The 26,555-nt window shown below is 40.4% G+C and overlaps 1 protein-coding gene across 1 annotated transcript in view; it reads left to right on the forward strand.

The window, feature by feature from the left end:
• Slc17a6 (solute carrier family 17 member 6) overlaps nt 1-23,786 on the forward strand; it is a 43,331-nt gene extending 19,545 nt beyond the window's left edge. The window contains exons 4-12 of the mRNA XM_048442487.3: nt 3,308-3,422; nt 4,466-4,553; nt 6,078-6,164; nt 9,590-9,732; nt 14,342-14,491; nt 18,875-19,007; nt 20,240-20,350; nt 20,716-20,843; nt 21,702-23,786. Coding sequence (XP_048298444.1) covers nt 3,308-3,422; nt 4,466-4,553; nt 6,078-6,164; nt 9,590-9,732; nt 14,342-14,491; nt 18,875-19,007; nt 20,240-20,350; nt 20,716-20,843; nt 21,702-22,037 — 1,291 coding nt within the window. The 3' untranslated portion in view covers nt 22,038-23,786. The remainder of the gene's footprint in view (nt 1-3,307; nt 3,423-4,465; nt 4,554-6,077; nt 6,165-9,589; nt 9,733-14,341; nt 14,492-18,874; nt 19,008-20,239; nt 20,351-20,715; nt 20,844-21,701) is intronic.
• Nucleotides 23,787-26,555: the final 2,769 nt, after the last annotated feature.

Consider the following 26,555-nt stretch of genomic DNA (forward strand, 5'->3'; position numbering starts at 1 on the left):
AGTGGTAAAGACAACATATTACATTTATTTGTTATGTGTATGCCAGCCTCAATCCTCTGACCCCACTGCCAGTGGGTTTGGCTATTTGATCCTGTGATATGAAAACCTGACATTTTTGTCCTCCTGGGTCATAGATGTCCAACCCTTCAATTTTAGTGAGCTGTACACTCATTTCACCTTAGAGGCTTAATAGTCTCATCTGGTTAGATCATCCCAAACTCTGTCACTTTTATTATGTGACAGCCTTGACTACACTCCCAGCCTCCTGTCCTATTCATGTTTTTCAGTCCTCTTCAGTCATCATCTGATCTGTTTTGCTTGCGTCCCTAATGCACTGTACTACACGTTCAGCCATCTTCAATGATGCCCTGTTTTCTGGTCTAGCCATGTGTCCTATTTTGGTATTTAGTCAAAGATGGACTATCTACTATTTGATTATGTGGCCTAGTACTGAAGCCATTTTTTATTTGTGTAGGTGTGTTGTCTGTTTGTAGGATGATAATGCCAAATCATGCAGTTCTCAGACAGCATCTGCTAAGGCATAGCACATACACAATACACAGTAAATTATGTATGATTGTTCATAATGCAATCACTTCCAGTTCTGAGCACTTGTGGTTCAATCCTTCTATTGCAATTTCTGCCTTTGCTGTATTCATGTCCAAGACATGGACAGAAAGCTTTCCTTTGAAAGCTTAGCTTCCTGGTCACCCTCAGTAGGGTATGCTTTCCTTTGTATTTCTGTTAGACTTTGTCAATTACTGCTTCCAGGTTCCTTGCTTTTCTCTTTTCTTCTCCTGGTACACTCTGAGCCTTCCCCAGTTTCTTGACTGTCAGTAATAACCTTATCAAAAGAGCCAGGACCTAGGTTCACATCGCAGTCCCATTACTTTCTGTTTTCTTTGCCAGTTATTCTGAGGCATTTTCCTGATTTGAGAAATGAGAGGAGGAAAAGAAAGTCTAACTCAGGCAGTCCGTTCTTCAGATTAGCTGAAATCAGAGTTGGAGGAGTATGGCAAGTGCTCTGAGAATCTTCCTCCCCTATCTGAGTACAATACACACCTCTATATGCAGCCAAGCAAGCGTTTGAAGCAGTGTACACAGGTGCACTGTGAGTTGAGTGGAAAAGCTTCATCAGTCCTGGCAGAGTGACAAGAGGAAGCACAAAGGCTTTCCACACAGGGTAAGACTCCTGCTGCTTCAAAATGCAATTACTTTGATACGCAGTTGCATAGCAATTGTCTAAAATTAAATAAGATCCTAATCTCATTCACCTTCAAAAAGTTTGATCCACTTTATTCCTAATAAGTTAGAATAAAGTCAGTGTCGTTCCAGAAACAATGATAATGTTTAGAATGACAGCTGGGGGAATTCCTAACTTAGAAGCATTCAGAGATTGCTGTGTGGTTATAGAAGTAGAAACACTCTAGAATATAGATAGACTCTGTAGTAAAAAACACCTACAAAGACCATGGCTTTAGGCATGATGTGGGTGAATTAATAGCTGTGCTGATGTGACATTTAGTGGTTGTGGAGTTACAACCTGTGAGGTCTTAGCATGGTTTAAATTTAGCTCTGATTGTGGTTGGCATTCAACAAAGAGTTTATAACTGATTCCACTTTGGGGCTGATTTTGTCCCCTATGTTATATCTGATAGTTGCTGCAAACTTTTTCTGTTGGGATTGGAAGGGAGAATGCCACTGGTATCTACTGGGTAAAGTTCAAGGATGGAATTAAACATCACTTCATGCATAAGCCAACATTCTACAATTGAGGATTATCCCTCCAGAATGTCAGTAGTTTCGAAGTTGAGATTCCAAACTAATGAGAGGTATAAAACGACACCTCTTTCCAACTAATTTATTGACAGTACCATTTTAAAACTCTTCATAGCAGAGAGAAGGTCATGGCAGGAAATTATGCTCATAGAAAGCAAATTCAATCCAGATTATCCCCAAAATAGCTACAAGAAGACAAATGTGCCGAACAAACCAGATAAAATTGTTTACTGCCACCAACCCCAAAGTTTAGCATACTGTATCATCTTTGACTCCAAATGGAACATGCCATGACTGAGCCAAGAGGGGGCAGAGCGTTTGCATGAGGTGGGCTAACCTATCTCCAGTGAGGAGGAAGGGAAGGCAGATGTGGTTATAGATTTTTAAGAAAATTATCAAGCATAGGTTCAAATGTGTCCCTCTGAATGTAGCTGACAGTGGCAAGGCTGGGGCAGACTGAGGGGCCACTGGCAGCGGCACCAGGATTTATCCCTATGGCTTGTACTGACTTTTGGGGAACATATTCTCTTTGGAGGGATACCTTACTCAGCCTAGATATAGTAGGGAGAGTCTTGGACCTTCCACAAAGCAATGTGCCTAATGGTCTCTGAGGAGCGGATGGGGGTGGGATGGGAGGTAAGTGGAAGGATTGGAAGGAGAGGAGGGAGTAGAAACTTGAATTGGTGTGTATAATGAAAAAAGATAGTTTGTTAAAAAAAGAAAAGAAAAAAGTAAAATTATCTGCCTAGATCTTTGACTTTAACTGATTACATCTCTGAATATTGAACACATCTCTGGAAAAACTGTAGCATTAATGAGGCAACCAAGCCAGACTGAACCGAAAGATTCAAGTGTCACTTGGCAACACTGGGTTGGAGCCTTGGGAAGAGAGTGCTCCTCAAACTTCTCTGCAAGGGGTCAGTTCCGGTATTCTCACTGATGCGTTTTACCCCTTAGTGAGAAAAGTACAGAATCTTTAACATGATTAAGTTCAATGAGAATTTTAGTTGCAAAAAGAAAAAAAAACTTCAACAATTTTATTTCCATTTTTTTCTTTTTTAAAATTGATTTTTATTTAGCTCTACATTTTTCTCTGCTCCCTTTTCTTAAGTTATTGTGGCTATACGATTCTGTGGGTGGACTTCAGACAAAATCTGTTCACTTCTGTATCCCTCAGTGAAGAAAAGGAGGACGAAAAAAAGAGAATTGACATTGGTACATTAAATAAGATAAACACCTGCTGTGAGATCCAACCTTATGGTGTCTGGAGCAGTAAACTCGGATTGTTTCTGGCCCATTCTTGTGTTGTTGTTGTTGTTTTGGCACATCAAATAATGTGTAACATTAAGGTAATTCAAGGATCCATCTATGACAGCTAGGCAATCTACATAAGAATTCTTTTCTTCTTTTAGGAGAACATCTACTTTAAAACTGGTTGTAGTTTTTCTTAACCACTTGAGTTGACCCAAGGAGTCCTGAGCTGTCCAAGTCTTGCTGAGTCCCATGTCTTCCCATTTTTGTCTTCCAGGGTCTTTGGGGCTGCAATACTGCTCACCTCGACCCTGAATATGTTGATCCCGTCAGCAGCCAGAGTGCATTATGGATGTGTCATCTTTGTTAGGATATTGCAAGGGCTTGTGGAGGTAGGAACTACAGGGTGACATCATTTCACTTTTGTCTCCATGGATAAAGAGATGCTAACTGAAATGCACAATGTTAATATAAAAATTGAAACATGGGAATGTAAGGGGATCAATCTATTTGGGGTTCATGCCCAAGGCTCCATGCATGCATGCTGAACAGGAAAGTGCTCCCCTTCTAATGAACTATATCCCTAGGACTTGAAAGCATTTTTTGAAAAATTAACTTTTAAATTATGTGGTGATTATGTGTAGGTGTGCATGTCTGCATGTGAGCATGTACACATGAGGGCAGGTGCCAGAGGAGGCCAGAAGCATTGGATCCTCTGGAGGTGGAGTCAGGGACTGTTGTGGATAGAAGCTTGGGTTCAACTTAACTGCCAAGTCATCCCTCCAGTCTCCTTGAGAATTTTATCCCAAGTCTCGGTTTCCTTTAATACACTGATGTGTTTGTTTAGCATATTCTTAGTCATGTAACTATACAATCAGTTCTTGATGAAGTATCCTGAAGACTTTGAAGAAACATCTTTTAAAAAAAAAACCCAAGTTTGACCTATCAACTGTTCCTTCTCTACATGAAATGTGATAGAAGTAGATAAGTATAAAAATACTGAGAGGATTATTCCTTTCTTCCAAAATGGAAAAATAAAATATGGTAGAATCAAAATTATAGAAAGGGTCAGTTATTGTTAATGTCAAATTCTAGATAGCTGAACTCCTATTTAGGGTCCTGGTATTTGGGGACCACTCAATGGAATGTCCAAATTTCACAAAGTGTTTAGAATTGCAGGCAAACCGAATGGGAGAGAGTCTTATCTTCTGCTTTGATGATAAGAAAATTAGGACGAGAGAAAAGCTTGATAGATGTGGGCATCTGAAGAGGATGTGTGCAGTCATGGTCTAGGCAAAAATGTCTCAGATGGAATTTCATGGGTTCAGTAAGAGCCTATTGGAACCATCTGATTAGAATCAGGCTCTGGGGAGGGGATGCATAATTTCCAAGTGCCCCTGCATCCTAAATGGCCATATTTGTTTTCCCACCACAGGGTGTCACCTATCCAGCCTGTCACGGGATATGGAGCAAGTGGGCCCCTCCTTTGGAAAGGAGTAGGCTGGCTACCACCTCCTTTTGTGGTGAGCATTGCGTCACTGTGGTGGGATAACAGGGAATAGATAATGAGTCAAAGTTTGCTAAACCCATTTACAAAAGTATCTGGGTTTTGACCACTATTTTAATTCTGTAACTCTCACTGGCATCCTTAAATCAGCTTTTCATTGTGACTTGTATTATCTTAGAAGTTGGACCATTTTCAAATACATTAATTAGCAGTTTTATTCCTATTTGTTTACCCTTTACTTTTGAGGTAGCTATGCAGAACTGACTGGCCTGAAACTTCCTTAGACCAGGCTGGCTTTGAACTCACAGAGATATGCCTGCCTCTGCCTCCTGAGTGCTGGGATGGAAGACCTGGCCATCTTAAAAGATTTTTTTTTTTGAGTACCAGATAGTTAGGTAAGAAACTTTTCATTTCTAAACCAAGAGACAATAAAAGCTCACTTTAAAATTCAGAGCTACTGTAAACAACAAACCAATAATAAACTCTCAGCAATATTATTACCTGTAAATGCTGAATTTGTGCACATTAAAGCATGGACTTTAAAATGGTATAGCTTTTGTCTCTGTCTGAGACACTATTTTCACAATAATTTTTGATAAGTTTTTAAATAAAAGTAGAAAACATGCAAAGATAAAACTGCATGGCTATTTACAAGACAATACATGCCTTTCTAAAAATTTATTTATTTTTATCCGATGTCGGAATATTTGTCTGCATGTATATAAGTGGACCTAGTGTCTAGTGCCCTCAGAGGCCAGAAAAGAATACCACATCCCCTGAAACTGGAGTTAGGGATGGTGGTCAGTCACTGTGTGGGTTCTGGGAACAGAGCACAGGTCCTCTGAAAGAGCAGTAAGTGCTTTTAATCACCTCTCCATTCCACACCCGGCCACAGCTCTTTAAGTTTGTTATGTCCTATCAACCTAGGTGTATCCAAGGTGTGGTGCAGGAGAATTGTCTGTAATCTGTCAATCATGTTTTAAATAAACGCTGATTGGTCAAGCAGGAGGTATAGGTGGGAAAACCAGACAGGAAGTGGAAATGATGCAAGGAGAGCAGGAGAATTCTGGGGAGGAGGAAGTTGATTCCTCCCACTCCTGCCCAGATCACCAAAGCAGCAGGATGTGAGCTGCCCCACTGAAAAAGGTACTGAGCCACATGGCTAAAATAGATCAGAAAAATGGGTTAATCAAGATGTGAGAGTTAGTTAGTGAGAAGCCTGACCTAATGGGCCAATCAGCTTTATAACTTATAGAGATCTCTCTGTGTGGTTGATTTTCTCTGGGGCTTGCTGCCTGTGGAGTACTGGGCGAGGACAGAAACCCCCAACAAGCAGGCCCGGCCTCTCATGTTACAAAGGTGTGGTCCTGTGGTTTTGTGTAAGGATGAGTAGGGTGAATACGTATTTGGTGGGGTGGAGTGCATGTGTGTGTGTGCGTGGATGAAGCTGTTGTATGTGTTTGTGTGAGCCAATCCTAGCACGTGGGAGGTGAAAACTTGAATTGCTCTCCCTTACTTTTCTTCTTCTCGCCCCCTCTAGGTTCCTATGCTGGAGCAGTCATTGCGATGCCCTTAGCTGGCATCCTCGTGCAGTACACCGGATGGTCTTCGGTGTTTTATGTGTATGGTATGTTACCTGTGTTTACAATAGAGTTATGTGTAGCCTAAGATGAACGTGAGGGCTTACAATGTTTTTATTTATTTTCTCATCTTAAATACTTAACATCTTAAACGTTCTGAAGAGAGAAAAGAAAGCTTTTACCTGTGACTTTCCCATCATTGTGTTAAAGAGCAACCATGTTGTCTACCAAGAGTCTGATATGATATTAAATGATGTGCTTCTGATTGTGAGGGGTAAAGAGGCTCCTGCTCAGAAACTGCTGAGGGCTAAGGTGTAGTGCATTTCATTTGTATTTTAATAAATAAAGCTTGCCTAAAGGTCAGGGAGTAAAACAACCACACTGGTCAGCTTTACAGACCAGGCAGTGGTGACACACACCATTTATCCCAATAGCCACATTAGTTGCCATAGAAACCGGGTGGTGCATGGTGTTAGTCCCAGTGGTGCATGGCTTTAATCCCAGCCCTAAAGGGGAATATAAAACGGGAGGAGACAGCTCACACTCTCAGTCTCATCTAAGATTGCTGGAGGCAGAATCACCATTTTCAGATCGAGGTTTAGGTAAGAACCAATGGCTGCTTTGCTTTTCTTACCTGTAGGTTGAACCCCAACTTCTGTCTCTGAGTTTTTATTAATCATCCTTCAGTTAAGGAGCTAGCCTCTCTTTTATACTTTTGTTTCTTGGCCCTTTTCCTGATTCTGCCTCCTCAGAGTGAATGGGTATGCGTGGCAGGAAGATGGAGGTCCTGCTAATTCATCAATCAGTTTTGATACAGTGTCAATAATAACCATTCATGGAAGGAGAAATTAAAGTCCATTTAGTTCCCACACTGAAATTAAGATGAAACCCTACTGACCATGTACTAGTAAGAAGTTGAATACTTTCCAGATTGTTCTGGAGGTTCTCATTCCAAGGTGTCTAATACCGTCTTTGGGTGTGGGTGCAAGGATATGAAAGAGTGGTGTCTGACTATCTCTGAGTTTGGTCACAACCACTTGTTCTTATGTTGAAATATTCTCAAAATGGCAAATGCATCTTCTTAGAGAATGTTGACAAACAATGCTCTATAATGAGGGGTCGGCCTTTGGGTAATGAAGATGTGGGTAATTGATTGATTTTTGGATCTGTGAATGCTCTGTAACGTAAACCATTTATGTATCTGCCTCTCTCTTTCTCTCTCTCTTTCTGTCATGTGTGTATGTGTGTGCATGTGTGTGTGTGCATGTGAGTGTGTGTGTGTGTATCATATGTATGCCAAAGCGTGTGTATGGAGGACAGAAAACTATTTATTTGAGTAAGTTCTCTCCTTCCACCACGTGAATTCTGGGAATGAAACTCAGCTGTCTTAGAAAAATGCTGTCATCTGCTGGGCCATCTCACTGGGCCCCTAGAGAAAACTTTTCCATTAGGTTTTCACAAGGGTCTGTGACTCAACACAGTTTGTACTTTGTATGGCTACTTGCTACCTTGATTTTGCTTAGTTTATGGACTTACTTGAAGATATTTTAGGACTCTAAAGTCATAGATACAACTCAAATGTTAGTTCTTTCTTTATGTTGAAAGGAAGTTTTCTAAAGAGAGAAAGAAAGGGCATGGGGTTGAATGAGTGGAAAGGTGGGGAAGATATGGGAGGAGTTGGGTGAGTGGAAACTACAATCAGAAAATAGAGGGAAAAATTATTTTCGACAAAAATATATTTCAAAAAGAAAAGGAATGTGAATTCAAGTATGCCATTATGTCTCCTTGAATCTCATTTAATATTTACCATTGATTATGAATCAAAGGATAAGCATTAGATACCTGAAAAATCATACAAAGCATGCTAGCTTGCTGTCTGTGACAGAAACTGGATCTTGAATAAAACATTCTGTTTTTGTTTTAAAAATTAATGCGGTGAAACTTGGACAGTAGAGTAAATGGAAGAAGTTAATAGCTACACAACCCCAAGTGGCACAGGACATAGGACATGAATCTGGTTCTGGTTTATGGTACTGATGAAGAGAGTGACACCCAGGATGTGTTTGATGAGTTCAGCTAGTGAGCATGATGCGTGGTTCCAGGCATGCTAGACAGACACATCAGAGGAACTCAATGCATGAGCGTCAAGGTATGGAACACTCAGTTAGTAGGTGCTCAGTGTGTGACGCCCACTGCCCTGTGAGGTGTAAACAGCACTTCTCTCCCTCCCTCCCTCCCTCCCTCCCTCCCTCCCCCCCCCCTCTCTCTCTCTCTTTTTCCCAAAACTGGGCCTTGTAGTGCACCCTGAAGTCCCAGCACTTAGGACACTGGGGCAAGAGAATTCTGATTTAGAGGTCAGTCAACAACATAAAGCAGGATGATCTTGATTCACAAAACTAAAACCTTTTTCATTTTGTAGTGGATGTCTAAAGTGGTCTGTTCTTCAAGGATTCATGCAATCAATGAAAGACACAGGATTTTAGACTAGGAAAATCCTGCCATAGCAACTGCATCTATCAGAGATTCACACAACATCTGGCCTCAAATCACATTTGCTTCCATGCTCAATAATTAAAGGGAAGAGAGTACACCAGAAGCTATGGAGCTATGGACAGCATTAAGGAAGATGTCTTAGAGACTAAGCAGAGAAGCAAGAAGTATTAGTGAGCTCAAGAACCTTCAGATTGGTACCCAAGGGACAAGGGGAAGAGGCTGAAAGAAAAATGAGATGGCCAATAGTGGGGAAAGCAGGATAAATCACTTGGAATTCCTCCTCCTGTTAATGTTTACAGATTTATAATGTATAACAAGAATACACATTCATGGTGAGGGTGATAAATAAAGAAGAGAATTGGAAGGGAGAGAAAACAGTTTATGGCCCAGGAATGTAACCTGCCAGTCCAAGAAAAAAAAATCAATGAAGTCTGAACTAGGATACCCAGTGTGTGGGCACATCATGTGAAGGGTTTCTGCATTAGTTGTGGAGGTCTATAACCATCTAATGTGGTCATTTAGGCTGCCAAACCCTTCTGTATTTTACCTCAAGACTTTGAGTAAATAAGAAAAGGATTCACCTCTCACTCTATGGGATCCTCCAAAATGAATAACTTGGTCTTGTTCGTTATTCTTCCACTGTCTGGCATTGTGTCTAGCCTGAGACAGCTCGGGAACAGAGTATGAGACGTGTGACCAAGCTCCCAACTTCTATCATGTTGTGGCTGCTTGCGAGTGTTCTGTATTTCAGTGCTACCTAACTAAAGACAAAGATATGACCCATGGTGCCAGCCTCTGAGAAACCTGATATCCAGAGGACAGGAAGCAGTAGCTAAAGTCAGTGCCCACACCAAACCAAATGATCCTCATTGACATTACTGTGTCTCTTCGCCTTTAGCTGTTAACTCTATTTCTGAGACTGTCTTTGATCCCCTCCTTGCTAATCCTTTTGTTTGTTTGTTTGTTTGTTTGTTTGCAGGAAGCTTTGGCATGGTCTGGTACATGTTCTGGCTTCTGGTGTCTTATGAGAGTCCCGCAAAGCATCCTACCATTACGGACGAAGAGCGTCGGTACATTGAAGAGAGCATCGGAGAGAGCGCAAACCTGTTAGGTGCAATGGAAGTAAGTGTTTCATTACCGTGTCTATACCTAGTTTTGCTGTTCATCTCACCTTCCTGGCTTAACTGCACTACAGTCCCTTTTTAAGTAAAAGCCTGGCACCAATCTCTCTCTCTCTCTTCTCTCTCTCTCTCTCTCTCTCTCTCTCTCTCTCTCTCTCTCTCTCTCTCTCCCCGTCTCTCTCTCTTCCACTCCCATCCCTTTTCCCTGATCTTCCTCCAGAATGATTGTGCTATCTTCTTCATTTTTTTCCCAGAGCAAAGCAGATGGGTTAGAGAGGTGATTCTCTACCTGTGGGCTGTGAGCCCTCTGACAAACCTCTATCTCTAAAAAGTATTCACATTACAGTTCATAATGATAGCAAAATTACTGTTATGATGTAGCAATGAAAATAGTTTTATGGTTGTGGGTCACCAAAACATGGGAACTGCATTCCCATGTGATCCCATGTGATCCCATGTGATCCCATGTTTGGGGTCACAGCATTATGAAGTTGAAAACCAGTGGGATAGAGGAACAGCATAGTCCGACTTTCCGCTTCCTCTACCCATTGTACCCATTGCCTTTTTTTCCTTTTCTTTATTGATTTTTATTGAGCTCTACATTCTTCTCTGCTCCACTCCCTGCCTCTCCCCTCCTTGCTTCAACCCTCCCCCAAGGTCCCCATGCTCCCAATTTATTTAGGAGATCTTGTCTTTTTCTACTTCCCATGTAGATTATATCTATGTAAGTCTCTCTTAGTGTCCTCATTGTTGTCTAAGTTCTCTGGGATTGTGATTTGTAGACTGGTTTTGTTTTAGGATATTTTTCTTCTTACTAGGTTTCACGTGTTCCTGTCACTTCCAAAAAATTTTAAAATAAGATCAAATGGAACTAGAGCTTGTTTTCTTTTCAGAATACATTTTTCACTTTTGTGTTTTTTTTAAAAAGAAAGCAAACTATCTTTTTCATTTTACATACCAATCCCAGTTCCCACTCCCACTCTTCCATCCATCTCCTCCACCTACTCCCCACACTGCCCCCCATTCACTCCTCAGAGAGGGTAAGGTACATTGCTTTGGGTAAGGTCCAAGGCCCTCCCTACTGTACCTAGGCTGAGCAAGATATCCTTCTAAAGAGAACAGGTTCCAAAAAAGCCAGTACAAGCAGTAGGGCTAAATCCTGAAGTCACTGCTCGTGGTCCCTCAGTCTGCCCAAGTCATACAATTGTCACATACATTCAGAGGTACTAATTTGGTCCTATGTTTTTTCCTTTCCTATCCAGCTGGAGTAGATGAGCTCCCATTAGCTCAGGTAGACTGTTTCAGAGGGTGTACCAATCATGGTCTTGACCTCTTTGCTCATATTCTCACTCCTCCCACTCTTTAACTGGACTTTGGGAGCTCAGTCCAGTACTACAATGCAGGTCTCTGCTTCTGCTTCCATCAGTTACTGGATGGTGATATTTATGATATTCATCAGTCTGACTTCAGGGCAAAGCTAGTTCAGGTCCCCGCTCCTCTATTGCTTAGGGTCTTAGCTGGGGTCATCCTTGTGGATTCCTGGGAATTTCTGTAGTGTCAGCCTTGCTAGTCACATAATGGCTCCCTCAAACAAAATATCTCTTTCCTTGCTCTCCATCTCTGTCCTTCCCCCATCTCAACTATCCAGTTCCCTCAAGTTCTCCTCACCCCTTCTCTTCTTCCGTCATCTTTCCCTTCTGTCTTTCCTACTCTCTCAATCCTCACCTCATGCTCCCACTTTTGTCAGGAGATCTTGTCTATTTCCCTTTCCAGGTGGATCTATGTGTGACTTTCTTAGGGTTCCCCTTGTTACTTAGCTTCTCTAGGATCGTGAACTACAGGCTCAATATCCTTTGCTTTACAGCTAGTAACCATTTATGAGTGAGTACATACTATCTCACTTTCATCTTTCTGGGTCTGGGTTACCTCACTCAGGATTTTTTTTTCTACTGGAGTTAGAACTTGTATTTCAAGGTTTTTTTTTGTTGTTGTTGTTGTCTTGTTTTGTTTTGTTTTGTTTTTTTTGTTTTTTTTTTTTAATGTTATTGGACCAAATTCTTCATTTGATAGAGCAGGCGGCATGGTCACAGTTGTCCTGTTTGAATATTGCTAACACAATCAACAATGGCTCTCTAACATCAGCGGCTGTACTGCCCTAGAAATCTGTGACCAGAGAGTTCCCACAGAGAGCACTCAAAATGCCCCCAGAGAGATAACTAAAAAGGGAAGAGAGAATACCAAGAGTACCAGGGACAGCTGCCCAGGGTGCTTCTTAAAGGAGCCCAGAGCAATACATGCTCAGCTGGACAGGAGAGTGCTGTGTATTTTTGACCAGCAGCCAGGGGATCAGTAGCCAGGGAGTGTAAGAAAGTTTAAGAAGTGTGTCTCAGGGATGTGGCCCATTTCTTTCAGAGTTAGAGAGCAATAGCTTGGCCCAAGAATGTTCACAGCCTGGGTTTGAATTAATAGCCTGATGGAAAGGCGTGCAGCATGGGCCACATATGAGGGCTGTGTTCCTCAGGACCCAGAAGGATCCAGATAGGTCCATCCATAGTTGACATCTTGTCCTGTTTGTTTGATTGTTTGTTTGTTTTTCTGTACAGTTTCAAACTTTTGTCCCACAAATCTTCCATAGAGATCTATCAGATTTAACACAACCAGCAGTGACTCACTGACACTGCCCAACTCAGGGTCTCAGGGTCACATTCAGATTTCCACCTAACCCCTGTAAGAATCACCCTGCCTGCAGAGTCTTTTATAGTCACTCGCTCTGGGCATGGATCCAATGAAAGATCACAGGTTACAGTCAACTGTCTGCCTTAAATCTTTTTTAAATGTTGTTCTCTAAGGAATAATTTTAAAGGTGATATAAACACAGAACAACGTGAGGATCATATTTGGGCAAGTGTCTGTCGTAACCACATTCACAAAGCAGGTAAATAAACAGCATGTGGTCAGAATGCCATGTGTCTGCCTGTAGTTCCTGGTGAAAAAGTAAGAGAGTTGGGGGCTGCAGAGATGACTCAGTGGTTAAGAAAGAACCACTTTCAGAGAACTAGAATTCAATTCTAGAATTCAATTCTTCCAGAGAACTAGAATTCAATTCCCAGCACCCTCAGGGCCCCTCACAGCCATCTGTAATTCCAGTTCCAAGGAATCTGATGCCCTTCTCAGGTTTCTGTGGGCACTGGGCACACATGTGGTCCATAGACAGACATTGAGGCAAAATATGCATATATACAAGATAAAATAAATAAATCTTTAATAAATTGATACGTTTCTCTTCATGTTGGGGGAATGCTTTACCGTTTGCGGAATACAGTTCAGGGGAGATAATCCTGTTATGAGCAAAGACATTCTCTGCCAGTAGGAGTAAACATTGCTGATCTCATCCATTCCGCACACTGAGAAATCCTAATGCACATATTCCTGTCTTTGGCCATTTTTATTTATCTGTGAAGTATTTTCATCTTTGTGACATACAGGATTAAAACAAAATATCTATCCCTTGGCACTTACCTATCATGCTCTCAAAACAATCATTTACCAAAAGCTGTCGTACTTACTGTGGGTTATTGGTACAGGTCTCTCTCTCTCTCTCCTTTCTCTCTCTCTCTCTCTCTCTCTCTCTCTCTCTCTCTCTCTCTCTCTCTCTCTGGTATTACATTCATTACTGATCACCGCAACATGAGTTCTTGCTATTCTATGTTTTAAGTGATTTTTGAATATCTGAGCACAGACAGTTTAATACTAACAATTATGGGGTTCAACACTCAGGAGTAATTACTAAATTTGTAGAGAAAAATTGCTTTCTGTTTTGATCACCTTATCATGACAAGGACACAATTAACAGTGAATGAGGTTATTTTAGGAGATCATTTCTTTGGCAGCTATAGCTTTGGTCTTTAAAAGAAAGTGTTTGTGATTATGATAAATAGTTTGAAGTCTAAAATATTAAGTGTATGAGGTTTAATTTTTAAAGGTATTCTAACCACAGCAAATCATCTTCCAGGTATTTTGTTTTTATTTTGAAGAAACTCAATGTCATAATTAGCTGGCCATTATGTCCTGGACTGTACCTGGTGAACTTCAACACCATGGAACTATTTCTGGAACTTATACCCCAGTGTCACAAAATGTATCCTTTCCCACTAACTGTCAAGGGAATTTACAGATAGATGATCATTGAGGCGACTTCAGAGAGGGTGGGCAATAACATGTTCTTTTATTTTCTTTCTTGTCCAAGTACATTCAACTTTCAAGATTTTAAATTTCGTGAAGCCACTGATTTGGCAGTATTTTGCTGGGGGAAAACTGTTCTAAAAAATCTTATTTAACTAGAACCCACAGTTTTGGGATATATATATATATATATATATATATATATATATATATATATATATATATGAATTTTGCATAGTTTAAAAACCAGACTGCTTAACCCAAGGAGTAGACTGGAGTTGTGTTTTCTCTTGTGATTATCCACACGCCTAAGTCAGCTGGAAAGCTGCCATTACCATCTCATCCCATACTCGTGTTCCAGACCACACACCTGGAAACAGAAAGTCCCAAAATGCTAAACCAGAGTAACACCCTCTTTGGACTTTCAGAAATTCAAGACCCCGTGGAGGAAGTTTTTCACATCCATGCCCGTCTATGCGATAATCGTTGCAAACTTCTGTAGGAGTTGGACCTTTTACTTGCTGCTCATCAGTCAACCGGCTTATTTTGAGGAAGTTTTTGGATTTGAAATCAGCAAAGTATGTACAAGTTCACTTTATTAAAATACTGGATAATATCTGTATTTTAGTAAATATTCCCTTCTTTAGCCAAAATTTTGTCTTCAAACCTTCATGATTTACTTCCTGGAAAGTGTTTGTGTGTGTGTGTGTGTGTGTGTCCCTTACTCTATTCTGTTCCCTGCTAAAAATATGTTTTTATTTTTGGGGTTCCAGGCAAAAAGAGTCTATCTCTGTCTTCCTATAGCTTACATCTCAGTGGATCTGAGCAACAATACAGCCCTTTTCCTATAAACAAATAATACAACTTTCAGTCCAAGGCAAGAGAACTGCTAGAAAGAAATGTAGCCCATTCTAATGGAGCTGTGCTTCAGTTACTATCAACCTCTCCTTCTGTGTTCTCAGAAACCTGCCCAGTTGAAACAAACGCTTAGCAAACCAAAAAGCTGAAAACGTCCTTATACTTTGTTCATCCGGTTTAGTCTAGCAAGCATTTGTTGAGTCTCTTATAGGATATGTTGTTTTATTCAGAAATGCAACACTGCTTTTTCTTCCCCCGAATATTTGCAGTTTTGTAAGTACAGACAAAAAAAAATCTTGTATTGCCAATTCACACACACAGGGTGTCTATGACGTTTGTTTGTAGCCACAGAAATAAAAGTATTTCCAGATTTTCTATAAGGGAGAACTCAACTTTACAGACTCCTTTTGTGTAGGGATAGGAAATTCTAGAAGTTCATTTCTTACTCACGAATAACCTCATCTGGTTGACCAGGCGGAAAGCCATCATCATTCCTGTTTGTCTGTTGGCAAAACAGAACTGAGGGTAATTATTGAAATCTCCTAAAGGTATACTAACTAGTTATACACTTCTGGCACGGATACTCAGTTCTGGTCCAATTTCTTTACAGCGTCATACATCAGGTGACCCGTACATCTAGCCACACACTTAGCAGGTCAGTGTTGAGAGCCAGCTCTGAGCTCAGTGTGCAGCGCTCTGCGGAGTTCTGAATCCATTTATCTTTGCTGGCAGTGATCGCGCCATTTCCCCTTGTGTTGTTATGTAAGTCCAGCTGGGCTTGGGCTGTTCACATTGTGTGTCTCTACTTGAAAGGCTCTATGAGAGCTGGGCTAGCGAAAGCTTGAGCCTGGCGGTGGCTGGCCTAAGAGCTCTTCTGAAAGGGCCGTTTCTAAGGAAACAGCGCCCTTCTCCCTGAAAAGAATGGCTGCTGTAGGCCAGCCTCTTCTCCCTGGAGCTGATCAAACATGGCAGGGCAGCCTTGGGACCTCGGAGAGTGTCACACCTCTCAACAAAGACTGCTGGAGGTGTGAGTCCATTTTCACAATCTAGGACAAATGTGACACTCGGAGACTATTAGTAAAGCCAGGACTCGTGGGAGCGGGGAGAGATGCCTACTCCCAGTAATGACATGATCTTCCAGTCTCCAATTAGCTGAAACACGTATATCAAATCAGGGATAGTGTGCACAAACTAAATGAACTCACATATGGATAGATTAATCAGCTTGTTATTTTTAAGCTAAAGCTGCAGTTACATTTTCCATGCTATGTGGACTGAGGATATTTTTTATTAAGCTGATAAAAATAATGTTTTAAATTCTCCAACTTACTTAAAAAAATTTTTTTTGAGATCATGGTGGACGTAGGAAATCTAGCTGTGTCCAGGTCATGTGGCTTTGAACCCCAGCTTTACAATGAAGGGTTGACCTACAACTTGAGGCTGAATTTTGAATAATTTGCATCTTTAATTTTCTTATCTATAAGTGAGAGCTTTAATACTGTCTTTCAGAAGTGAAACAAATTTTATAAAAAATTATATGCTTGCATAGAAGGTGGCTTTTCCAAACCTCATTAAGATGGATATCCTGTAGATAGAACCACACTGGGAACACCTTAATCTTCATTCCAAAATGCTTTCTTAATTAAGATAAGTGAGTTCACACACATTCTCACACACATGCACACACTGTACACAGTATTGCATAGTTATATATAGGACCTAATGTATGCATGCACTGTACATACATGTAAGTGAACTATATTAGTTAACTCTTTGTGTGTGGGGGTGTGTGCGTTTGTGTGTGTATTTCCCTATAGTATGTACGTAAGTATTTTCAGCTCCTCTGAGAATGGCAAATCAGAGCACAGTCAATTCCAGGATTTTAATGAGCACCTTTAAACCTCAAAATACAGGGGCCAATCAGTTGAGATAAGACAGTTGTTTCCTTTTGAGTTCCTCAGCTGGAGAGGCCGTGCTTCATGCCCTGCCTCTTGACAGCTTCAGAAAATGGCTCAGATGCAGTTGCCACAGCAGAGGGAGGAGTAGTGTTCGAGGACCCACTAAGAAGAGAAGGTTGCAGGTGATAAATATCCATCTTACTCTCCTAAAACCCTCAGACAATGAGCAAACTAAAGGCAATTCAAGAGGACAGATGAGTCGGATACTGTGCAAAGAACTAATTATTCATAATGAGTCACCAGAGCTGAGAAGACCTAAACATGGATAAGTCTCAGGAAATTTTGCCTAAGAAACTAGAAGATCCCATATTTCCAGGCACTAAAGCAGGGACCAAAACTTACCTCCTGGAGGTCTCTAGCTGTTAGCTCCTTCATCTGTATTCCTGACTCTGCTGAAAGAGTAATAAACGAACGTTTTTATCCTTGCTCCTTGTTAATGCAAAGTGGAAAAAATGTTTATTCGAATGGACAGTAGGTAGCTGAGGCTGCCCAGTGTAAGGCTCTTTTCAGATGCAACACCTTTCATACGGACAGGAAAAGTCACTCTCCAGCAGGCAGCCTGCATCTGGAAAATGAAAACATGACCCGGGTTTCTGGGAAAACTGTTGCTTGTGTGCTTCGGGATGTGTTCTCTGCAGCAGCTTCCTGACTTATGTTGTATTTTGACATATATCTCTGGTGACCAAGAATAAAGGACCACTGTAGTTTTCCGTCATGCTATTCTCAAAATCAATGACATTTCCCACTTACTCAATTACCTTTTATTTTTACTTATGCCACATTTGCTGAAAACCCACTTGCAAGCAAATAAGCAGTTTCTATGTCAATACCCTATTTAAATTTCCTTTTTTCCCCCCTCAGGTGGCACAGTTGCTGAGTATATGCACAATAAGAGCTCAGTCTTTAGAATTGGGTAGAACTATTTAAAAATTGCCCCTTTCAATATCGGTTTCCTCATTCAATAATAAAATTATAAAAATTCCCACCCTAAGTAGAAGAGAGAACCTGACAGTTTAAATGTTTAATCTGTCTTGGAGCACTTCCCTCTCTCAGCTAGGCATGGCCATAGCCCTCATTTATGAGTGTGAACAACATTCTGTGTGCTACTTCCAAACAAAGAACAGAATCTGTGTCTCATATCTCCAATAATCTACACTGAAGATGTGCTGAAGCACAAACAATATATCCTAGTCGTTCCCTTGCCCAAAGTTGTTCAAAGTGAGGACATCTATTAATGTGGTAATAGCCCATTTAAATGTGTTATTTTCTTTTCATATACCCTCTCCCTCAATACCTAGGGAACTGCCTCTTGTTCATAGTTAATTGTTAAAAATGTGTATTGAGCCAGGCAGTGGTGGTGCATGACTTTAATCCCAGCACTGGGGAGGCAGAGGCACAGAGTTCGAGGCTAGCCTGGTGTACAAGAGCTAGTTTCAGGACAGCTAGGACTGTTACACAAAGAAACCCTGTCTCAAAATACAAACAAAAAAATGTGTATTGAAGGCGTGCTAAATGTGGGGTTGTCCTAATTTCTGTGAAATTCATTTAAAGGCTGCATACCACAGTATAACCATGTGACTGCATTTGACTGCAAATGAGTAAAATTGAAGAACTCACGTGAGGTTCTCATAAATGATATTCATGCTATGAAATTTAGAAGAGGTGTCTTAAAATGTAAATGTGTAGTCTTTCACCTTTTGAATAAAATGGAGAATCTGAATACAGGCTTGCTGAGGGCCAAAGGTATCTCTTTCCTCCCGAGATCCCTTCCTCCGCATTCTTCCTCTTGTCAATGATGCATTTGCGCAGACACTTAAGGACGTGAAATGATAAACAAGTGTGACTCACTGACAAGATTCAGAAGGGTTGATTCATGAATTCAGAACACACTGAATCATAACGTAGCAATAAAAGTTTTCCTTCTTTAAGAATACAGAAAAAGGATCAAAGTAAATTTACTTAGCTTTCACGATTTACTCTGTGGACATTACTGCTTATTCTAGGAGAGTGAGTTTGCATTTGGAAACAGTGTTTTGCCTTCCTTGACTCAAGGAGCAGATGAAGACAGATTCAGGATGCCAGGGTCACTCAATTGCCCGCTTCCTTTATTCTCTCCCACTTTTCTCCCTCTCTGGCTTTTGTCAGGTTGGCATGCTGTCTGCGGTCCCACACCTTGTCATGACAATCATTGTGCCTATCGGGGGGCAAATTGCAGATTTTCTGAGAAGCAAGCAAATTCTTTCAACAACCACAGTGAGAAAGATCATGAATTGTGGTGGTGAGTACTTGTGGAGCGGCAAGCATCTGTTTGAGGGTTCTGTGATCTACATGCATGAATATGATTTTCTATGCGTGCTTAGATATGCACCTCCTTCATAGCCCATTTCAAATCATTTTCCCATGGCCATGGTTTTCAACACTCCTTGTAAGAGCCCACTGAACAAAGTCATTTGAATATATTGTCACTAAACCTCTAATCACTAAAACTTCAGGTTAATTTGGACTTAAGAAGCACATAATGAATGCCCCAATAATCTCTGGCATAAATTATTAGCCTTATGTAATTCTGAGGTTATATTGTCCAAATTGGTATGAATGAGAAATACTAGTAGTCTTGGTTTCTTTGTAAAAATTATCCTATAATTTTATAATATAAAAAGTTATACTATAATTTTATACTATAACTTAAAAAGTTATAGCAATTTTGTTGGGTTTAGTCTGACCTAGGCTTGTACAGGTTTGATGCATACTATTGCAATGGCTGTGAGTTCATATGTGAAGCTGCCCTGCTGTGTCAAGAAGACACTGTCTCTTGTAGCCATCTGCTGCGTCTATTTCTTACACTCTTTCTGTGCCCTCTTCCACAATGATCCCTGAGCATTTGAAGGTCTGTGTGTGTGTGCGTGCACGCATGCACACACACGCAGCACCTATGTTCAGTTGATCATTATCTACTGTAAGCAGAAACTTCTCTGATGAGGGTTCAGAGATAAGTTCATAAATGTGTTTAAAGGTAAATCATGAATAGTATATTGATTTAGCAGAGGAATATTAGAAAGTTCTCACACAGGACTTGTCTATCCTCAGGTTCTTGGCCTGGTGCCTGCCACATATGGGTTGTCTTGTGAAGTAGGATTTAAGTCATTTCCATGGTTGTTAAGCCAATCATATTTATGCCACTGTTGCTCGGGGAGGAGCGGCTCCCCTAGGTGAGGAGCCTTTGGCAATTGGTAGTTGATGAGAAAAGGAGAATTAGTTTTAAGAGTGTAGCCACTAGTAAGTTGATCATAATCCAGTGGAAGGCCACATACCCAAGAATATATGGACACCACAAATTTGACTTGATTGCTTTTTTGTTTCTTTGGTTTTTTTTTTAAATAAGGACACACAATTGGGTGGGTAAGAAAGCGAGAGGTTCTAGGAGGATTTGGGGAGGAGATGAATATGATCAAAATACATTCTAAAAAAAATTCTCAAAAAACTAATACTCTCCTGTGCTTGCCTCCAAAGGTTTTGGCATGGAAGCCACCCTGCTTCTGGTTGTTGGCTACTCTCACACGAGAGGGGTGGCCATCTCCTTCTTGGTGCTTGCAGTAGGATTTAGTGGATTTGCTATCTCTGGTAAGAGTCATCCTCTTTGTCTCTCTATATTACATCTTGATTTTGCTAGCAGTTATCTATGTGCTGGACAACAGTTATAACATTTAGAAACATCATTTAGAATTAGCATTGCTCATCTTTCCTCCGATTGACTGTTTCTTTGTACTTGATCAATTTATTAAGAGAATGTTTGCAGTGAGCCATAATAAGTTTTGGAAAAGAAAAGGCGCATCCTTTCTTTCTCTTGATGCCCTTGAATGGAGTTATGAAAAGCACATGGTATATGCCCAGTATCTTTTGGGAAGATGTATTCTGATGCTCTGTACCAGGTACTTGCTTCTTCAAGGTGATGCCGCCTTTAGCCATTGTTTCTGTGTATATTTCAGGATTCAATGTGAACCACTTGGACATTGCTCCAAGATATGCCAGTATCTTAATGGGCATTTCCAATGGTGTTGGTACACTGTCAGGGATGGTCTGCCCTATCATTGTCGGTGCCATGACCAAGAACAAGGTAGGAGAGCATTTCAATTGTAGAGTGTTCTCTCTTATGGTTGGGAAGGGATTTGTTGTTCTCAGGGTGCTCCGTTCACTTCTAAGTAAGAAGGACAAATGAAGCACAGAGGGACAGATCTCTATAGTAACTTCTGGAAGGTCCAACCTCCCCAATCATTAAGCAAGGTGTTTCTCAAATCCTTCTAATAGTCACAGATTATTTCTTTATTTAGAAATGTTAAGTAGACAAGCTACATACAAAACAATGCCTATTATTGATATCCCCTTTGTGGCAAGAATGCCGTTCCCAAGCCCCTCAACCCTTTGCCCGCCTCTAGATTACAGAATAGACAAACAGCCTTTCCCAACTTTATTCATCAATCTCAATTCAGAATTGAGGAATTTATGAGGAATATTATTATTTAGCAGTTCTTAAATGTACATATAGAGCTTCAGATTTGAGATTTTATAGATGGAAATGAAGAAAATGAATGAGAAAGACAAAACAATGGAGAGATGGCTGGGATGGTACATGCCTGTCACTCTAGTGTTGAGGTGAAAGAACCAAGTTTGAAGTCAGCCTCAGTTACATAGCGGATGCCCACAACCAGAAAAAGATAAAAAGCTAAAGAGTGATTAATAAATGTAAAAGAGAATATTCTTGAACTCAGCAGACTAGAGATGTACTCAAGAGTTTATTTCCAAACTTTTATCATAAAAATTTAAATAACAAAGCAAATAGTTTTATTTGAAAGTGTCTGCATGGCATGGGTAACCCCGAAGATAGCATCATGAGAAACATGGCAGCAGAGCATGCTCCCAGGGCGGCTTTCCAGTCATGCAGTTCGCTCTCACAGCCCCGCTTTTCTCACCACAGTCCCGCGAAGAGTGGCAGTACGTCTTCCTCATCGCTGCGCTCGTCCACTATGGCGGAGTCATATTTTATGCAATATTTGCCTCCGGAGAGAAGCAACCTTGGGCAGACCCTGAGGAAACAAGTGAAGAAAAATGTGGCTTCATTCATGAAGATGAACTGGATGAAGAAACAGGGGACATCACGCAGAATTATATAAATTACGGTACCACCAAGTCTTACGGCGCCACCACACAGGAGAACGGAGGCTGGCCTAATGGCTGGGAGAAAAAGGAAGAATTTGTTCAGGAAGGAGCACAAGACGCATACACCTTTAAGGACCAAGATGATTATTCATAACGAAGCTAGTCACTGGATACATTTTTAGTGTTGTGATTAAACTAATTGTGATTGCACAGAATAATTTTAAAAAATGTGGTGTAAACATGTAAGCACATCAACCAAGCAAGTCTCGCTGTTTAAAAAGTATGAATTCAAAACAGACCATGAGATTCCCATCAAGCGCAATCTGTGGAAGTTGTCGCGTTATGTCATTTCCATCCGGGTCGTTAATCCTTTCGTTTGCGATTTAAAGGTTTACTGTAGAAATAAGTAGGTATTCGCTGGACCCAGCGCCTTGTGAGTGGGCACAACTGACATAGTTGGCACGTCACCCGACAGAAGTTAGGAAGCCAAAGCTACTTGATCATGCAAACTGCACTGGTTTATTTATTCCACTGGACTGCAAAATATCCCAGGGATATCCTGTCTACGGACATGGTGAAATTGGAAAACTGGCTAGATCAGGTATGAACTATGATCATTATGTGTTTATCATGGATTGGCTTTATCTTTTAATTGAAGAAATACATGTATACTAGCAGCTAGCAGCTTGTACTGAATTATTGTTAGGAGTGCACAATGTGTGATATTTTTGTGATCTTCAAAGCGCTTATCTTGCAGTGTTTTGTGAAATGCTTGGGCACAAACACTTACTTTTTATGAAAGAGAGCTTGTAACGGGAGGAGTATGCTCCATGCCCTCCCACTCACTACCTGACAGTATCAAACCCTTCACATTTCAGTAACATTCAATTTTCATGTAACATATCACATAACTTTTTTTGCAAAAAAAATTAAGAAGAAATAGACTTCAATGTATTTTTTATTACAACTTTCTACTGGTTGTAACTTGCATTAGGAAAAAAATGATTGATATATATATATATAATCATAAAGAATCTAATAAAATTTGCTATGAAGCTGTAGCCCTTAAAATGCAATATTAACAACAAAATATATAGAAAATGATTTAGATAATCTTCCTTGAAACTAGAGACTATATGAAGCTCATATCACAAAGCTATATAATATATGAAAAGATAAACAATAGAGATTCTATATGTAGACAATTTTATTACCTAATGTCCCATTTATGAGATATTTGTCTTGAGTATATAGAACAAAATATATTGAAATTATATCTATATCCCTGTATATCTTATACATATCCACTCACACAAACATAACAAATACTTTTCACACAGAACCAAAAACAGCATACACCTAATGTTGGGTTAGGGGATTGCAATTTCTACTTTCATAGAGTCATAGAATTTTAGATGGAAAAAAAGGCATTTTGCTCGTCATTTCTTAATATATTTCAACAAGAACTGCAACATTTGTGTACCAAGCAATAAGTGCAAAGCATAAAACCTCCTGTTTGTAAATTATCCCCGTGTTGCTTGTGGTAGCAATGATTTCTTTCTTTTAAAAAAGCCAACATCAGAATCCTTTATGATGTTCCGCGGTGATAAGAATGCATATCCCAATCTAACGCAAAATGTCACCTGGTGTGCTTATGTGTCTATTCTGGGTATTTGATCTCTTCCATGTCCTATGCTCTTGACTGGAGGTCCTGCTACTGCAAATATAAAACATGAAGTTCGTTTCTAAATGCAAACCACTCCTGACCTTAAGAGTCTAAAACTGCCCCTGCTTTGTGTCTCGAAGTACGACCATGTGACCATAACCTTTGCTGTGCTGAATAAAAGGATGTGAACTGTCATTTCATTGCTGCAAAACAAGTGTTAATAAAATGTTCTATTTATCCCCTTTGTAAAATGAGTACGTTAATTTCAGTTTGATTCAGGGCTCAGCTTTACGGCATATGGAGTTTATGGATGTCTCAATGAGTCCAAATATAGGCTATAGGCTCCACAGTAGAACCCTTGCTGATTGGTGCCTTGGGATTCAATATTCTTCCTTAGATGGGGAGACTTGATTCTATAGGGAGAGTGAAAGCTGAGAAATAAGTCTCTGAGTCAAACTCCTTCAAAGACTGTGTCATCACAACTGCTGCAAAATTTAAAGCAAAGTTTGGAAATAAACTTCTGCTTGTCGGTTCCACATTGCCACCTCCCTTCCGTTGCTCACACAGCCTGGACTAAACAACGCCAGTCATTTACACTACCTGTCACCGGTGTTATGTAAACCCACAGTAGCTCTCTAAAGCAGGTCTCCACTTATACTAGATCTGGAAATTTTTTTAAAAGAAGCTTGTAAAGCCAAATTTTGCCAAAATAAAATAAAGCAATGACATTAAATGTGTCAGTCAAACTACTTAGCGGTAAGCATGACAACAATGGAATGTGTCTGTCACGGGAAATGCAGTCAGAACTCAAAGTCTGTGTTTCACAGCTGTGAAAACAGAAACCTGTACTGTGATTTGTAACCTATAGGGAACCTGGTGGAGGTGGGTCGGAGCTGGGGGAGCTGGAGAGATGGTTCAGTGCTAAGAGTACATCCTGCTCTTCCAGAAGGCCAGAGTGCTGTTCCAGGCACCCATGTTGGGTGTCTCACAATTGCCTGGTACTTGAACTCCATCTAGGGGCTGTGGCACCCTCTTCTGGAATCTATAGGCACTGCACTCACATGTCGGAATGGGTGTGCATGTGTGCGCGGGCACACACACACACACACACACACACACAGAGCACAAATTTCAGTTAAATTTTTAGGATGTGTGTAAAATGAAAATAGAATCAGACTTCTGATACTGTACTTCTTAAAGGACTTGTGTGACTTGTTAGCTGAGGACACTGGAGTCTGCAAGGAAGATCAGACTTGGTCAGGGCATCATAGATATTGCTACAAGTTTTATGTTTTGAAATAAATTATAATTGAATATGGTATCTTTTAGCCAATTTTTTTATTGCACAAATTAGTTAACTCAGTATCTGTCAGTTCAAATGCTAACTACAAGCCCATCAACTCTGACTGAGTGTGTGGGCGTTAGAAGCGAAGGAATATAGATTTCCCTCCTGGCATCATCTGCATGAGGTAACAGACACCAGATCTAGCCTGATGCTTATAGAGGTTCACAAACCATCTCTTTATACCTCGAAGACAGCAATGTCTCAACTCTAGCACCTACACTAGTCCAATTTCATGGCATAAGATTTATATTATCTTTAACAATACGGATTCAGTGCTGTCTCCAAGCAAGTGTCACCTGTGATACCTTTATTTCTCTCCTCTTGGTCAGGAAGCCTGTCGCTTCCTTTCTCCTGGCCACCCATTCTTTCCTGTATTTTACTCATCATCATGATACGCAGCCAGGATTCTGCGTATCTGGCCCCCTTTCCCACACTTTCCCTCATTTCCTTCTCATGTGTTCTTTCTGAAATTGGAAAGGATCTTTCTGTTGTTAGTATTTCTATTTTTTAAGTAAGAAATCGTGCTTCTGATGGCACTTAACTTCCGGAAGATTCTGCACAAAAGAGTTTAGACTGTGGCCACTGTAAGAACTTCTTTTTAACTTTCTAGTCCCTTCATTATCTATTTTTACTAGAACACAACAGTTATTGTTCAAAGCAATTTCTCGAGCCTGTAAAGCCCAGCTCTTGGGAACAGGAGACAAGAGGATTGTTCCAAACCCGAGGCCCTAGCTCCCTGAACTGAGTCCACAGATAGTCTCCGTCCAACACAAGGAGCCTCCAACAGGAGAAAACTGATTCCCTCAAGTAGTTCTCTCATCTCCCCGTAGGTGCCAATATATAAACCAAAAACTATGACTGATACCAGATCACAAATATTCATTAAACCATCTTCACAAGGTACAGGACGAAGACAAAGATGTGACTTGTCTTCAAAGAGTTGCACCTGAAGAGAAGGAAGACAGGGCAGAAATCAAATTTCATGTTTGGCATTTTTATTAGAACTCCGGTAAATATGACAATGTCAGTGTTTGGTCTGGAAATTCACATAAAAATTTTAATTACATTTTTCTTGGCTAATATTTTATAAACAAGAATTATTAAGCTAGATATATCATTTTCCCTTCAAAAACAAGCCTTATTTCTCTCCCATCATTTTCCTTATTTATGTTTTACTCTGAGTTGCCAATGGAGACAGTGCTCTACAAGGACATTTGACACTTTTATAAATCTACAAAATTTAGTGCAATCACTTCTGGGAAATGCTCTGGTTTATAAAGTCAAGGCAAAAGAGAGATTTAACACATTTCCAGAATTCTTTGGCACAAAGGCAACCAAGGCATGCATGAGACAATGTCACTGGTGAGGTCAATCTTTGTGGGAGACCTCATCGTGTCTGAAGTTTGCTTGCAAATACTTGAAAATAAAGAGGCAATTATGATAATATTATGGAGCCCATGTCTACCCCCGCACCACAGTGTACAAATTAGTACAAATTTAATCCCAGCACCCAAGAGGCAAAGGCAGGCAGATATTTGAGTTCCAGGCCAATAGGGGCTACATAGTGAGACTTGTCTCGTAATAAAACAACAAATCGAATTAGTCCATCATGATCAATGTGAAAACACAATGGCTCTCAGTTCTAATTGCAATGGATTAAC

Source organism: Myodes glareolus, chromosome 24, assembly GCF_982192425.1.
Source record: "Myodes glareolus chromosome 24, mMyoGla1.1, whole genome shotgun sequence".
Classification (NCBI taxonomy): domain Eukaryota; kingdom Metazoa; phylum Chordata; class Mammalia; order Rodentia; family Cricetidae; genus Myodes; species Myodes glareolus.